Source organism: Ovis aries, chromosome 22 (assembly GCF_016772045.2).
Source record: "Ovis aries strain OAR_USU_Benz2616 breed Rambouillet chromosome 22, ARS-UI_Ramb_v3.0, whole genome shotgun sequence".
NCBI lineage: Eukaryota > Metazoa > Chordata > Mammalia > Artiodactyla > Bovidae > Ovis > Ovis aries.
The window spans coordinates 21,185,858-21,201,393 of NC_056075.1; the positions used below are offsets into that span (position 1 = coordinate 21,185,858).

The 15,536-nt window shown below is 46.4% G+C and overlaps 1 protein-coding gene across 1 annotated transcript; it reads left to right on the top strand.

Moving 5' to 3' along the window:
• The first annotated feature begins 264 nt into the window (after nucleotides 1-264).
• Nucleotides 265-14,790, top strand: HIF1AN (hypoxia inducible factor 1 subunit alpha inhibitor). The gene is made up of 8 exons (XM_004020112.5): nucleotides 265-466; nucleotides 730-980; nucleotides 3,932-4,080; nucleotides 6,586-6,731; nucleotides 7,513-7,619; nucleotides 8,016-8,079; nucleotides 8,306-8,416; nucleotides 9,244-14,790. The coding sequence occupies exons 1-8, from the start codon at nucleotides 290-292 to the stop codon at nucleotides 9,286-9,288; spliced, it is 1,050 nt and encodes a 349-aa protein (XP_004020161.1). The 5' UTR covers nucleotides 265-289; the 3' UTR covers nucleotides 9,289-14,790.
• Nucleotides 14,791-15,536: the final 746 nt, after the last annotated feature.

Here is a 15,536-nt window from a genome sequence, read left to right on the forward strand (position 1 = left end):
TCAGTGAACTCAGGGAGTTGATGATGGACAGGGAGGCGTGGCGTGCTGCGATTCATGGGGTCGCAAAGAGTTGGACACGACTGAGAGACTGGACTGAACTGAACTGAACTGAAGGTCTACAGTGTAGAGCTATCGGTTACCATTAGGAGGCACTCCCCAAGGGCTCGGGCCGGCGTTCTTAATGTCTCTGGGCCGCTCTCTCTGGCTGCCTATCTCTATGGTTTCCGTTGTGTTTTTCTCCGGAATAGGCGCACTTCCGCTTCCGCTGGGGCCGTCCCTAGCGGTAGAGATGGCGGCGACTGCAACGGAGGCCGCGTCTTCGGCCTCTGGAGAACCCCGGGAAGAGGCTGAAGGCCCTGGCCCTGCCTGGGATGAGTCCCAACTGCGGAGTTATACCTTCCCGACCCGGGCCATCCCGCGTCTGAGTCAAAGCGACCCCCGGGCGGAGGAGCTCATCGAGAATGAGGTAGGGGGCGGAGCCGCTTTCGAAGGGGGAGGGGGAAGGGACCTGGTTGGGAGGAGAGGTCAAAGGCGAGTGGTGGTAGAAGGGAGGGACCCGCTGGGCTGTGGACTGGGGCCTAAGCGGGGATGGAGAGGGAAGCGAGGAGAAATGGAACTTGCGGCTTGCATGCTAGTTAACAAGTTATTTTGAAGTTGGGGAATAGTTGGAATCTTGGGACAAGAACCCACCAGCTCCTTGGGACAACTTGATTTGTTTTTTCCATTTAGGAGCCTGTGGTGCTGACGGACACAAATCTTGTGTATCCTGCGCTAAAATGGGACCTTGAATACCTGCAAGAAAATATTGGCAACGGTGACTTCTCCGTGTACAGTGCCAGCACCCACAAGTTCTTGTACTATGATGAGAAGAAGATGGCTAATTTCCAGAACTTTAAGCCAAGGTCCAACAGGGAAGAAATGAAATTTCATGAGTTTGTTGAGAAACTGCAGGATATACAGCAGCGAGGAGGTGAAGAGAGGTGAGTTCCATGATCATGGCTTTTTCTATTGACTCTAGGGCATCTGTTTTTCTTTCCTGTATTTATTTTAGGCTGAATTTTCTAGCTTGAGGGATGATGGAATGACTAGACTTGAAGTGTGACTCTGAAATTTGTTGTCTTCATAAAGTGAGAGTCACATTTGCCTAGCAGAGTCTGGTAGGTAAATGATAGGAGTGAAGGTTTGAGTGAAAGCTATGATGAAGCTGAAGGCATATGCCCTCTTCAGAGTGAGAAGTCGTTACTTAACTCTGGTTTCCATTTTGGAGCGCAGCCCCAGGGTTGCCAGATAGTCTGATTTCCCCGCCCCACCCCCACCCCCGCAGAGAAGCTAGAAATCAGGATTTCTATTTAAAAAATTTTTTAAGCTTCAAGTGTGGGCAGCTAATTCAAATTTTTTAAAATGCTGCCAGAGGCCAGTTTAAAACGTCAGTGAATTTCCTGAGACTGCAGGTTTGCAGCCTTTGTCCTAAACTATTTGAATGGGAGCAGCGCAGGCTGAAAAGTTGAATAGGTGAGGGTAGGGAGAATATTTATGTTCTGCATTGTATTGACAATAGCAAACATAAGACACCCACACACATAGGGGAATGACTTACCTCTCCCTTTTAACTCTCTTTATGAGGACCTTCCGGAGAAGGCAATGGCACCCCACTCCAGTACTCTTGCCTGGAAAATCCCATGGGCGGAGGAGCCTGGTGGGCTGCAGTCCATGGGCTCGCTACAAGTCAGACAAAACTGAGCAACTTCACTTTCATTTTTCACTTTCATGCATTGGAGGAGGAAATGGCAACCCACTCCAGTGTTCTTGCCTGAAGAATCCCAGGGATGGGGGAGCCTGGTGGGCTGCCGTCTATGGAGTCGCGCAGAGTCGGACACGACTGAGGCGACTTAGCAGCAGCAGCAGCAGCAGCAGCAGCAGCAGCAGCAGCAGCAGCATGAGTACTTTCTCTTATGTAGTTCTCTGACAGCATCCAGTCCTGCTTTAACTTTGCTCCTGGGAAATTGCTGTCACTGAGTACTTGATGGTGACTGACTCTCTCCATCTCACATTTTGTGCCCGACCCTGGGCTTTTCTTCAGTTTCCAGCCCCATTTCTCTTTCAGACTCTGTTAGCAGTATGTGGCAGAATGAAAGGATTTGAAATATCTGCTTCCCTTCCCACCCACCCCTCCTTTTTTTTCATCTTCCTAACTCTTAGCTATTGTCATAATGTTGGAACTTTGACCAAAAGAGTTTCCGGAATCTGAATTACAATAGATTTGTTCTTTATGTCTTATAGAGACTGTTGCAGTTGAATCCATTCATACATTAATGTCCTCAAATTTACCACAGTGTGCACTGATGCACATACAGACAAACACACACACACACAACCAACACTGAGAAGAAAGATTGATTTAAATGATGCTGGTGGAGTGTAAATCTGTTGGGTGAACATATGCTCTAGAATGAGTATGAGATAAGATATGAGTCTTTTGGTTTCCCACAGTGAGAACATTTTGCCTAAATGTGAGCTAGGAGTGTAGTCTGTACTTTATGGATGACTTAAGGAAAATTTCTTGACTGTTTGCAGATTTTTCCCTACCGGCTGACTTTAGCACCAACTAACTCCATTGTGTAATGATACAGGTTGTTACGATTCTGATGTAAAGGGTATTAGGATCCTTTTTGAGCTGTTTTGAGTGTTTACTGTTAAGGTTTCAGAGGAATTGTTTAGATTCCTGTTTGGGAAGTGTTTCTGACTCTTTCAGAGTTACTTGAGAAATATTTGTACGAATGTACGTATTTTATAATCTCTGGGGAGCATTCCAAGGTTGTATTCAAGTCTTGAGGGTTCCATGTCCCCACATAGGTAGCTCTTTTCAAGTTAGCAAGATTTTTAATTAAGGTTGCTTTAAATGTCACGGTTATCATCAGGCACTGAGATACCTTTGAGCCTTTTTAAATAATGTTCTCAACACCATTACTTTTTTTCCTTCATGTTTGCCCCCTAAATAATATTTCTTTGGGGACTTAAGCAAGTGTGTTTGGGTTTTCATATGTATCAAGTAACTTCTTACCTTCCTCAGGCGTGTTAGGGGCCCTGAGTCTGCAGAAAGCTTAGTGAGGTTTCTTCCTTCAGTTCCAGATGGCTGCTATAGATAGGTGGTTGGATCAGTTAAGATAAACTAGGCTTCATTCCAGGACTCAGCAATGTGAACCAACAAAGGTTTATTTTTCACACATGCTACATGTTCATCTCGGGTCACCTGGAGGCTCTGCTCTTAGGTCATCTTTTCCACTTTGGGACCCAGATTGCTCCAGCAGTTGCTATCTGAAACTTTGCAGTTGCTGTGGCAGAGGGAAAGTAATGTGGTGGTAGTGTGTACCGGTTCTTAAAATTAAAGTTTGGAAGCAGCACCAGTCATTTCTGTGGACAGCTTGGTGGCCAAAGAAGTTAAATAAGCAAGCCTTACTTCAAGGAGGTGCAGCAGAATAACTCTCACAAGGAGGGAATACAGTCTGCCACAATGACTGTCAGAGGCCAAAGGAGACTTCTCAGGCCCTGAGCGTTTCTGGAACAGGCTGAGTCATCATTCTAGAGTCTGTGGGTAGGCTTTGAGGAATCTATGAAATTAAATGAAAGTTTGATGTATGTGCATTTTTATGGGGAACCTCCCTTGGGTACTTTTTTCCCCTCTTGGATTCATAAAAGATTCATAGTGTGACCCAGAAAAGCTAAGAATCACTTCTTTAAAATACAAAATTTGATGTTGAACAGAGCTCAGAGAAGGATAGGAGAGGATTCAGCTCTGTGAGAGTCCCATGACTGCAGCTGTTTTTGTTAGAAATGTTGGTGTGGGCTTGGGTTTGAATTTCCAGGTGTAGGGAAGCCATGCCACAGACAGTGTGTACATGCACTAATGGGATTTTCTTTTTGGGGAACATAGGTTGTATCTACAGCAAACACTCAATGATACTGTGGGCAGGAAGATTGTCATGGACTTCTTGGGTTTTAACTGGAACTGGATTAATAAGCAACAGGGAAAGCGTGGCTGGGGGCAGCTGACCTCTAACCTGCTGCTTATCGGCATGGAAGGTAAGAAATCGTTCAGAAAGCAGCACGACTTGGAGTCACATGAACTGATTTCTAATCCTTTTCCTACCACTTACTCGATCCATGACTTTGAACAAGTCATGTAACTTTCTTAAGCCTCAGTCTCCTAATTTGTAAAACAGATGCAGTAATACCTTAAAATTGACTATGAAGATTCAGTGAGATTAATATATGTTACATCTTAAAATAGCTTCAGGCACTCTAAAAAGAAAGTTCCCTTTTCCCTTCCTCAATTGCTTTTTGAATACATATCCTCAGATACTGGCGATCTCTCAAATTCTGCTGTTTTCTGTTGGATATGTCTATAGATTTTTATCCTAGTAGAAGAGAAATATTTTTCCAGTATAAATTGAACTTATCTTTTGAACAGATAATATATTTTGGGGGTTAAATTCAAAAGGTATAAATAGGTATGTAGTGATAAATCTCTGTTACACTCCAGTTTCCCAGCCTCTCAGTTTCCATCCCTCTTTGGAGGCACCAAATGTTGTTAGCTGCTCTGTATCCTGCTAGAGGATTTTACATGTACATAAGCAAATACTTGAATAAGTCTTTTTTTTTTTTTTTTTTTTTTTAAGAGACACCTTTAAACTCCAATGAGGAGAAAGAAAGCTACTTACCAACCAGGGTCATTGTCTCAATTCTGTCACTAGCTCAGTGCCAGGCTCATAATAGTAGAGGTACTTAGTAAATGGTGAGTAAATTGAGTTGAACAAGGAAGCGGAGTAATTACTCATTATCAGTCACCACTAGACTCTGAAGTCTCTTCTTCCCCTTTGATTGTCTTTTCTCCAGATTTGTGTCTTTTACTGGTAGTATTAATGAAAGCTTCTAGTATGGCAGCTTATGAATTGTCCCTTAGCCTGCCCCTTTGAAGCCAACTCTTGGTTGACCTACCAGGAGCCAGTTCTTGTTTACTTGACTCTGAATTTGTATGTTGCCTTTCTATCCTGTGGTAGAGGGCAAGGAAGCAGATGCAGCAGGTAGAGACAAGAGAGCAAGTCTTCAGGGATGCACATGGACTCTGCACCTAGTAAAGTGGCTGTCTTGGCCACTCAGGCAGACTGGGGAATGTTTTCTAAACTCCATGCCTTGCAGAGGGCCCTTGAGCTCTTAAGGACTGTGTAGAGAAACAGTGGGGCTCTTTATAACTGTCAGATGCAGCCCCAGTTATAAAGAGGAGCATACATACACAAGGGCAGGTAATTCAAGATGGCATTTTAGATAATTTGCGTTATTCAGAGTACACAACACTCTTCAGGAATTTGTTGTTCTCCTCCTGCCCCCATGAGAATCAACAGCTCCAGTGTTGATCTAAAGAAGTGTTGCAGTTCAACAGGTGTGTTGAAGTGGGACCAAAGGTTGAGAATCTTTGAGCTCCAGAAAGTGTTAGTCACTCAGTTGTGTCCAACTCTTTGCAACCCTATGGGCAGTAGCCCACCAGGCTCCTCTATCCATGGAATTCTTCAAGCAAAATTACTGGAGTGGGTAGCCATTCCCTTCTCCAGGGGATTTTCCTGACCTAGGGATCGAACCCGCGTCTTCTGCATTGCAGGCAGATTCTTTACTGTCTAAGCTGCCAGGAAAGTCCCTGGTGAGCTCCAGAAGAGCTACCAAAGTAAGTACATATATACAACTTAAAATGACTGGTTAACTCCATCAAAGAAGAGCATGCATGCATTGCTGATACCATCATTTCAACCATTTCTAACTCTTGCTTGTGTTTCCCTTGAGTTTGTGCCATTGTCAAGAAGAGTTCAAGGTTCCCACTAGCTGTCTAAAAGCAGACCATCCCTGTGAAACCTTCTATAAGCCAAGATGATGTAAAACAAAGAAGCAGTTATCCTAGGGCACATCTTGTTAATGGATGCCCAAAGTAAATAGAGATAAAGCACAGATGCTCACACACACAGTCAGAGCTGTGGTGGCTTGAGGCTGAGTGTAGTTTATAGAGGAGGAGGTTGGCAGTGCCGCTCTTACTGCTCATGCTCACTGCCTCTGTAGTGGCTCACTCCAGAGCAAACGCTGAATGATACTTCTGCCTTTTTCTCTGTAAAAATGAAAATTCTCTTTTGAATTTCTTTCAGTTAGCAAAATAGGTGCAAATATAAATCTCCTTTAAAAACAAAGTGGTATAAAGCAAACTTGTGAAAAGCAGGGCATAGCTGTACGGAGTGTATTATTTTGTCATGCTTGTATCATTTTGATGTGCAGTTGTATACAGTAAGGGCAGCAGCCGTCATTTAAGGACGTCTACTCTGCTAATTGATGGTGAACCCTTAGCCAGCGATGTTGCTACTAGACCTATCACCTATTAAAAGTGTAACACCTAATTGAATGAGAGTTGTGATTACAGTCTCCCTGATTTTGATTTGGAACCTTTTGCTGAGAGGGCAGACTAGGTTTCTTTGTAACACTGAAGCCTGTGTTCCATCCTGTGCAATAGCGATACTGTCTTGAATAAGAAAATGTCTTTTTTTCCTACAGGAAATGTGACACCTGCTCACTATGATGAACAACAGAACTTCTTTGCACAGATAAAAGGCTACAAGCGATGCATTTTGTTCCCTCCGGATCAGTTTGAGTGCCTCTACCCATATCCTGTTCATCATCCCTGTGACAGACAGAGCCAGGTGAGCTTGCGTGATCTGAGGAGGGTATAGAACTCCTTTGAGGTCCAAGATGGGCATGGGTCCCCCTTCTCTGTGGCAGTATGCCAGGTTTGGATAAACTCAGGACAGTTTCACAATGTAGCTTACATATTCCTGGCCCCTGTGTGGTCCCCAGATGTTCAGGGCAAAGCCCTCACTGATGCTGGTGGGCTCTAGTTATTTTGTTTGATTGGATTATAAATTCATGAAACAAAATGTGTATGTCTCCATTAGATTTTATGATTGTTTACTTTTGTCACAGATGCTACTTCTTTTTGATAAAGAGAAGGATGAATAGAATTGAGATATGTCACTGAAGGTCTTTTCTGGATCTCAGTGAGGTATGTAGTTGACTTTGTGGCCAACCAGAGAGCTCCTCTTCTTCCTTGAGGAGAAAGCTGCTTAGCTTCCTTGTGTAGGAGTCTTTGCTGGTTAGAATATGTGTTTGGGAGAAAGTTTCTGAAAGTTTGGCTGAAAGATGAGTCCTAATTCCTCAAATCTGCAGGCCATGAGTAGGTTCTGACCTGTAAACCTTGATGATTGGCTTTTGACCTCAGGATCACGAGGCCTAGTATTCATTTAACATTGCCCATCTTCTTATGTCATTCTCTGAGAGAGTTTGCATATGTTTAATGTGTGTTGTGTCTTTGTTGGATTTAAAAAAAAATTCTCAAGACTTTTTAAGGGATCTTTTTTGATTACCAAAGTAACAGATAAAAATTTGGTGATTGACTGAATTTTTTTTTCCTCTTGAACCTCTCAGGTGGACTTTGACAATCCTGACTACGAGAGGTTTCCCAATTTCCAGAACGTGGTTGGTTACGAAACAGTGGTTGGCCCCGGTGATGTTCTTTACATCCCAATGTACTGGTGAGGACGGGGCTAGGACCGGGGGCTTCTGGGGAGCTTTCTTTCCCATTTCCTGGAAAGCCTTATCCATGTCCCTTCTTTTGAGTTGTGGCAGGATTGGACTTAATGTACAGGAAGGTTGGCATATCTGGATGATGGGTGTACTTAACCTGGGGGAAATGACAACACTGTCTCTAGATGAGATAACAGTTTTTCTGGTCCAAAGAGGCTCCAGGGTTGGCTCTTTGGTATTTGAAGACCTAACACCACTCCCTCTAGCTCCAGGGTGTGTTTGATAGGATGACTGTGAAGATACTGTCTTCCTTATATCCCCAAGCTGGACTTTAGCTAGTTTCAGAGGATCTGTCCCTCTGAAAAGTACTGGTGGCAAACAGCAACCTGTTTATTTTCTTGCAGGTGGCATCACATAGAGTCATTACTAAATGGGGGGATAACCATCACTGTGAACTTCTGGTATAAGGTGACTATGGTTTTTTGTTCTAGATGGGAGTGGGGTGAGGTAGGTGTGATGAATTATTTGGGGGTAGGGCAAGGAGGTTGGCTGTCTCTGGAAGTGATTGCCGGGTCTTTGAGGGAGATGAAGAGGGTTGGAGTTGAACTGGGTTTCTTAAGAGGATGGTGCTTGGTACAGTGCGTGACACTGAAGCCTGCTAAACCCATTTCCTGAGCTGCTGCTTCCTTTGCAGGGGGCCCCGACTCCTAAGAGAATTGAATATCCTCTCAAAGCCCATCAGAAAGTGGCCATAATGAGAAACATTGAGAAGATGCTTGGCGAGGCCTTGGGGAACCCACAAGAGGTATGTGGCTGCCCCAAAGTGGCACTCCTGTGACCAGGGAAAGTCAGGGTTGGTGTCATGTTCCCTATAGCTCGTCTGTTTCAGTATCTTGTCCTCTCTCTTCATAGAGGTTATGGGTATGTTCAGAAAATTCTAATTTTTTGGTGAGAGCTGGGCTTGACTGGCAGATCAATTATAATCTGTTCCATGCTAGTAGTAATGTTCCTCATGGGGCTTGTGTGCCAGCTGGGGACCCCTGAGGGGATTCTTCTGGAATGGAAGGCGAGCTTTAAAGCATCTTCTCGCGTGCTCCCAGCTGTGCCAAGGCTGCTCTAGGTAATGTTGAGACCCGCATCCCACACAGGTGTGCCAGTGGCTCATTGCATAAATGGGGGAGATTTGTATTTGTGATGCTCTTTACCTCTGTCTTGTGGTTAGCCTCTGCATCCATAGCACCTATGGGGAGAGAGCACCAGCCCCAACGGCAAGTGATCCTTTCAGGATAAAGAAGTATTTAAGATTCTTAAGGCACATTTACGAAACACGCAGATAGACACTCTGAGGTGTCTGGGGAGTGTTAGCTCCTCTGACTGTCTGTCAGTTTGGTGCTTCTTATGTGTATAGGGTGTTGTGAGAGGGAAAGTAATCCAACATGGACCCTGAGGAGGGGACCATGCCCCAGAATACTGGGTTGACCTCCAGGAAGAGAGTTGATTAGAGGGTTTACAAGATTGAATGAAAGCCTTGTCCTTGCCCTTGGCTGGACGTCAATGTCTCCAAACACACCCCGTCCTGCTCTGGGGCTAGAGGACAGACAGTTCTGACTGGCTCCTCATGTCTTTCCACAGGTGGGGCCCTTGTTGAACACAATGATCAAGGGCCGATACAACTAGCCTGCCAGGAGTCAAAGCCTCCTGCCAGGTGACTGCTAGCCCGTCCACACCGCTTCATTGATGAGGACAGGAGACTCCAAGCGCTAGTATTGCACGCTGCACTTAATGGACTGGACTCTTGCCATGGCCCTGGAGGCAGGTGTTTGGGGCAAGGCAGGGTGGTTGGCACTCCACTCCCATTCGGAGGGACTTCTTACCCTTGCCTCTGTGCCCCAGCACCTTCCCTCTCTGCCCCCTAAAGTCCTGCATTCAGTGTGTGGAGTCCCCAGCTTCTGGTTGTCATCATGTCTGTGTGTTAGTCTGTCAACCTCGGGGTGTGTGTGCGTGTGTGTGCCTGCACACGCGTGTATGTGTTTCTTCCTCGCTCCCTCCTTGTGGGTCAGGATGCCACTTCTGGCTCTCGGCTCTGTCTCCTGCAACCTCAGTGCCTCAGCCTGAGAGAGAGGAGATGCGCTCGGATGCCCCCACATCTGGGCTACAGGGCCACAGCTATCCTGTCCGTGAGATCAGTCTGCCCCCTCCCAGTTTTCACAGAGCGAGGCTCTAGGCTGGTAGGAATGCCACAGGACTCTAATGGGAGAAAGCGGGAGGGGGAGGCTTTCCTCTGAGAGCCTCAGTAGCTTCCTAGGAGAGTGAATTAGGCAGGGTTCCAACTTGGACCTTCAAGCTCAAGCCATACACAGAAAAGCACCTTGGGACAAAGAACCAAGGATTGTGCAAAACGTCCAAATTACAGGAGTTTTTACATTCAGCTTCCTTCTTTCAGCACCAGCTCTTGCTCTCTGTCCTGGGTGCCAGAGGAGTCCTCTAGCAGTGGCTTCTGTAGGTTCTAAGGGTGCAAGCCTCTTGTGGATGTGTGTGTGTGCATGTGTGTCTACACTGGCCTGCCTCTCTGCTGACCAAGTTTCTACTGCTTAACCTTGTCCAGTGGAACATACAGCGGGAACTCCAAGGCAATACTGCCTGACCTGGTCTAAAGCTTTTAAACTCATTTTTAGCCATTGGATGTTGGTCAGGCCTCACTGCAACAACCTGCCTGAGACCTACTGGCTAGAGCCTCCAGATCCTACGACCTTCCCTGCCCAGGCCAAGTCCTCTGCTACGTCTGTGGAGCTTCCTGTCTCAAGTAGACTAAGTGGGGTCAAGCTGAGGCAGCTAACTCACCACCTGTCATCCACCTCATGGCAAGGGCAGAAATGTAGCCTTGCCTCTTGAAGCCAGCACCTCTGTCAGACCCCACTGTAATGTTCCACAAACACTCTCAAAAGTCAGGGCAACTGGTGGAGCATGGAGTGGAATTCCTTTTCTGTTCATAGTTACTTGTGGGAACCCCTCTCAGGGCTGCAGCTTACAGCTGGGTCACTGGGCACTGCACAACTCAAAGGGCTTGAGTGGTGGAAGTGGGGCCCTTGGAATTGGGCAGTGTGGTAGCCCTGCGTCCTGTCACCTCCACTCCCATCTCCACGTCCCTTCTCTCTGGAAGGAAAAAGGAGTTGGAAGTCTGTGTTCATTTTTTTCCCTTTTTTTTTTTTTTTTGCCAAAGGTTTACTTCCAGTGTCTGAGCTGTGGCTCTCACCCCCAGAGCTCAGTTTATAGTTACAGTGCACTGATGGACTGAGAGGATGCGCGTGTGTGTGTGCATGAGCGCACCTGTGTGTATTTTGGGGTGGGGTGTTTATTTTTAGTACCCCATGCTGGGGTTCTCTGATGCAGTGTGGGTGTTCAAACACGGTACCTTCTAAAGTGTAGTTCTTTCAAATATAGCCAATGCTGGAAAATGTGACCGCAGTGGTCTCCATCCCTCCATCTCTTTTGGGAAAAAGGAACGCAGCAAAGAAAACAGGACAGAGGAAGGATAAATTGACCACCTTCACATTTTGAAATATAGCACATTCTTTGCATTCTCCTCAGCATGTCTGCAGCCTTCCTGGCTCATTCCTCAAAGATGTGGGTGATGGCTTGGTCCTCTCAGCTGATCTTCTCTGGGTGCCCACCCATGTCTGACCAAGGTGGAGGGGCCTTCACAGGTTGGGTCTTGATTCTTGGGTAATACAACAAGGACCCCTGACTATTAAGACACCTAATGTCAAGTGCTTTTGTCTTTGTTCCTCGCTATCCTGCAAGGTAGGTATTCTTATTTTACAGCTCAAGAGTAAGTGATCGGTGGCAATCAGGATTCAAACCTAGTACTATTTGGCTACAAACACCCTGCTGTGCTTCCCTAGCAAGCTATGTTGACTCACTTACCGTACCTCCTCTGAACTACAAGCCTTGCTCAGATCTCACCCACTGGGCAGTATCTAGTACAGACAGGCTTAGCCCAAAAGAATACAGCTCAGGGTAAAAGCTCTTCTGGGCTCCAGCAAACACTTCTTGGGGAAAATGCCAGGAAGCCATACTGTGGAGTTAAAAAGAGTTCTGAAATGAGTTACAGAGAAACAGTTCTGGATCCCATTGACTTGTGTGTCCTTGAATAGGTCTGGTCACTTCTCCCAGCATGCTTGTGGATCTGGAGCATTGAAGATCTAGGTCTGGAAGTTCACTGAGAACTGTGATTCATGTTCTGCTGCCTGCATTTTCCCTGATGAAAAGATTGAGGCCCTTCCCTTCACATAGCTAAGCTAGGGCTGTTCAGGCACAAATTCTGCTTGTTGCAGAGGAAGCATCTCTGCCCTGTTGCTTAACACCTATCCTAACTAACAGCATGAGGGCAGACACGAGGGAAAGGTGGGGGTTTGGGCCTGTATAGAGGTCAGCCATGTTGCATGCTCCTATTTTTAAACCAGCAGGTACAGAGGAAACCACTCTCTTGTGAAGTCTAATATTTGTTGGGGGGTTGGAGTTGGGGGATGGAGGAGGGGCTGTTCTGGGCATCAGTTGAGCAGATGCCCAGGATGCCTGGGGGAGACCAGCTTCTCCTACAAATCAGAGCTCTAAATTACAAGGTTTTTACCAACGCGAACAGTTGGGGGAAGTCGTCTGCTCTCATTTGCGTAATGGTTTCTGTCACTGGTGATTAGACACAGGATGAAGGAAAAGAAATTTGACAATTAGGAATGAGCGATCATTAATCTGAATCTGTTAGGAGACAGAGAAGGGAAGGATCCTTATCAATGGCCAACCCAATGTGACGAGACCCTCCCTCTGTCCCCCAGAAATTCTTGGGCCACATACCCTTTCATTGTTTCCTCCACAGGCTGAGCTGTTTCTTAACAAAGGCTGGGTGGGCCCCTTCCCCAGGCTGAGGTAGATACAGGGACAGACATCTAGAGGTGTGAGCTGAGAAGGTGTGTCAAATGCAAGCGATAGGGCAAAGAATAGCAATAGAATGGTTTTGACGTGTTTCTTGTTTGTGGAAAATGTTTTTGTAATCAACACTACAGATACCCCACCTCTGACAAGAATCTGTTAAGAGTCCAACACCGAAGGATGTGGAGAGAACCTGCTCTTCTATCCTCCAGGAGCCTCTTTAGTTGGAGAGGAAAGCACACAAAATACCCAGAGGTTATGAAGCCAAGTGTCATGCACCCTGTGAGGACAAGATTAGAGGCTGTTGAGAGAGGAAGAAGATGAGTGGAGAGCAAAGCTCAACCTCCAGGCTCCTCCCGGTCCTTGGGCTCATCAGAGAGCATGCTTCACCCTGGGCCTCCCCCCTCACATATCATTGTGGCTGTAGTTATGTGGAAGGCCCTGATGTGTGAGCAGGTGATGAGATGAACTAACAGGCTGAGTGTTAAAGTGTGAAGAGTCCCTACTTGGATCATATGTCTCCATGTCACCTTGTCTCTCATCCTTCTGATTCTTCGAAGCTCATGGACAGTATTTGCATCAGTTATTTCTCAGTTTTGTGACTTACATGTTGGTGGTTCCTTAGGTGAGAGGCTTTCTCAGGGATTGGAGGCAGGAATGGCGGTGGTGGTGTTTCATTGTCTCCTCAAAGTGGGAACTTAGTATGGATAGGACTGTCTCTCCCCTTGCTAACTTCCCTACCTCTGGGTCTTCTACTGTTCAAAATCCAATGCAGAGGTCAGTAGGACTGCAGAGAGGGGTCCTCAGTGGTCAGTTTTACCCAAACAAGTTGGATATAGGGATACACTTAAGAAATGCTTGTGGACTTCCAGACGCCCTGGCCTTTCTGCCTGTGTCATCTTCCCTTTTTCTGGTACCTCTAGTGCTTCCCTCCAGCCCCAGCCCGCTTCTCTGGTATCCTCTCAAATTGCCTGCTCTAAAGAGATGTTCCAGCTTCCTTGTCCAGAGTACCCGTTCCCCCGGTTTCTCCTCTTCTCCTCTTCCTGCCTAGTCTCTTCTCCAGCAGCCCCGTCACCAAGGTCCTTTTTGTGAACAGTCACTTTCTCAGAAGATGCCTGGCTGAGGTGTTTGGGTTGACTTTCTCTAGAGTCCCTTCGTCTTCCTTTTTTGATCTGCAGTTGTTCTGTGGACCTGTTTGTTGTGTGTCTGCTCTGTTCTCTTGCCATCCAGTCCTTTGTCATGTCTGCACATCCTGGTTTGGCTTTGCTTACTCTGGGAGCCCTTTCTGCTAGTCTTCAGCCAGTTCCATTCAATCCTCATAGGGTTTAGGGTCCTCAGCAGAGTCCTGCTGAGCACTTTTGGTATGATTCTGGGGGACAAAGCCTCAATCGTGGGCAGCCTTGAGTCCCAAGGGCCTGTGTTTAGTGAGACCTCCAGTGAGGAATGAGAGGAGGGAATCCAGAGTCACGGACAGGGGAGGACCGTTGAGTAGAGACTGAGCAGGAGACTCCCTAGGAGTAGAGCTGAGCCTGGCAAGCCTAGAGGGAAGAACTGAAGTTTGTGCTTCTGTCTACATGCATTGGTGTGCCTTAGGGTCCAGCAGTTGAGGTTTGGTGGGTGTTTTGCAAATGTCCCCCAGTTGCTCTCAGGTTTCTTTGGTGATGCTCCGAGTCACCAAATTGGCTCACTTCTGTGTTTCAGTATTTGCTGAAAGGGAGAAGCACACTGAGTAGTCATGTGTCAGGAATGGAGGGTCTTAGACGAGAAAGACACGGGAAGCCAGGGTAGCAGGACTCAGGGACCCAGTGGTCAGCTTATATAACCAGACTGTCACTTCACTCCTCCAGGTCTTTAGTACAATAGCTGGTTAGAGGAGTTTTAAAAAAATTGGGCCTTGCTTTCCCCATCTAAATCTGGTCTTCAGGTGATGTTTTAGGAAGGGGCATGTATCCTTTAACTTCCAGTGAGAAACAGCGTAACAATTTAGTGTATGAAAGCATGGATTTGGGAATCAGATGTATTTGGTTCAGATCTGTAGTTCTGCTACCTACCGGCTGGGCTGGATCTTGTTGATTGAGTTGACCTTTGTGAGCCTCAAGTTTCCTCAACTATAATGATACCTGTGTAGGGAGAGGGAGTGGGTGTTGAAAATATCTACCTCAGGGCTGATGAATTGATGGAAACAATGTTTGTAAAGCTTTAGCACAGTGCCTGGCAAGCACATAATAAATGGCTGTGGTAGTTGTGGTTGTATTTTTTTATGTGACTTATTCAGAAACTCAATTTTAGTGATACCTTCACTCAAGAAAAGCGTAAGGAAGAATTAATTATGCTGGAGAAGTTCATATTGAGATGGGGACAGACAGAAGAGCCTTGGTATCTTAAACCCACCTTGGAGGGAAACAGGGTAGAATCTGATGCCTTCTGCTTGGTCAGCCAGATTTTTCCTCTACACCAGCCCAGGGCCGGCATGAGAAGCTGTTAGGTGCAGGCTCTCCTTAGACTCTGAGGGCTGAAGGCAGCTGGATGAGTGTCCATTATACCTGAAGAAGCTATTGCCAGCCTTATACCATTGCAGCAGCTAAGTCAGGCCCCCTCGGTGCGATGTTATTTCATGTATTTAAGTTATGCATGTGGTTATTCTAGGACAGAAGGGCATTCAGAAGAGAATTCAGAAAAATACAAGACTGGGATCTTTACCAGCTACCATTCGTGGAGCCTCTGGAGCATTTCTGTTCCAGACCCAGGGCCCGTCTCTACCCACTTGTGCTCAGTTCATTGCGGCCATCAAGCAGGCAGTTGGTGTCCCAGGTCTGCAGAGGAGAAGCACCTGACAGGCTCAGGTGTTCACAGGCTTCCTGCAAGAAGTCACACAGTCTAAGCTGATTCATGGAAGACAACCAGGGTTTGGGAGAAGTGAAAGGTTCAAGTTTCTCCTCTGGCTTATCTCTCTCCCAGTTCCCCAAGCAAACACTCTCTTCCTCTGTGTTTAAGCGTTT

Excerpts from the sequence above, each read along its gene's own strand:
- HIF1AN (XM_004020112.5), top strand. The coding sequence starts at position 290 with ATGGCGGCGACTGCAACGGAGGCCGCGTCTTCGGCCTCTGGAGAACCC. Across the intron at positions 467-729 it reads AGGAGCTCATCGAGAATGAG|GAGCCTGTGGTGCTGACGGA; the intron begins GTAGGGGGCGGA and ends TTTTCCATTTAG. Across the intron at positions 7,620-8,015 it reads CTTTACATCCCAATGTACTG|GTGGCATCACATAGAGTCAT; the intron begins GTGAGGACGGGG and ends ATTTTCTTGCAG.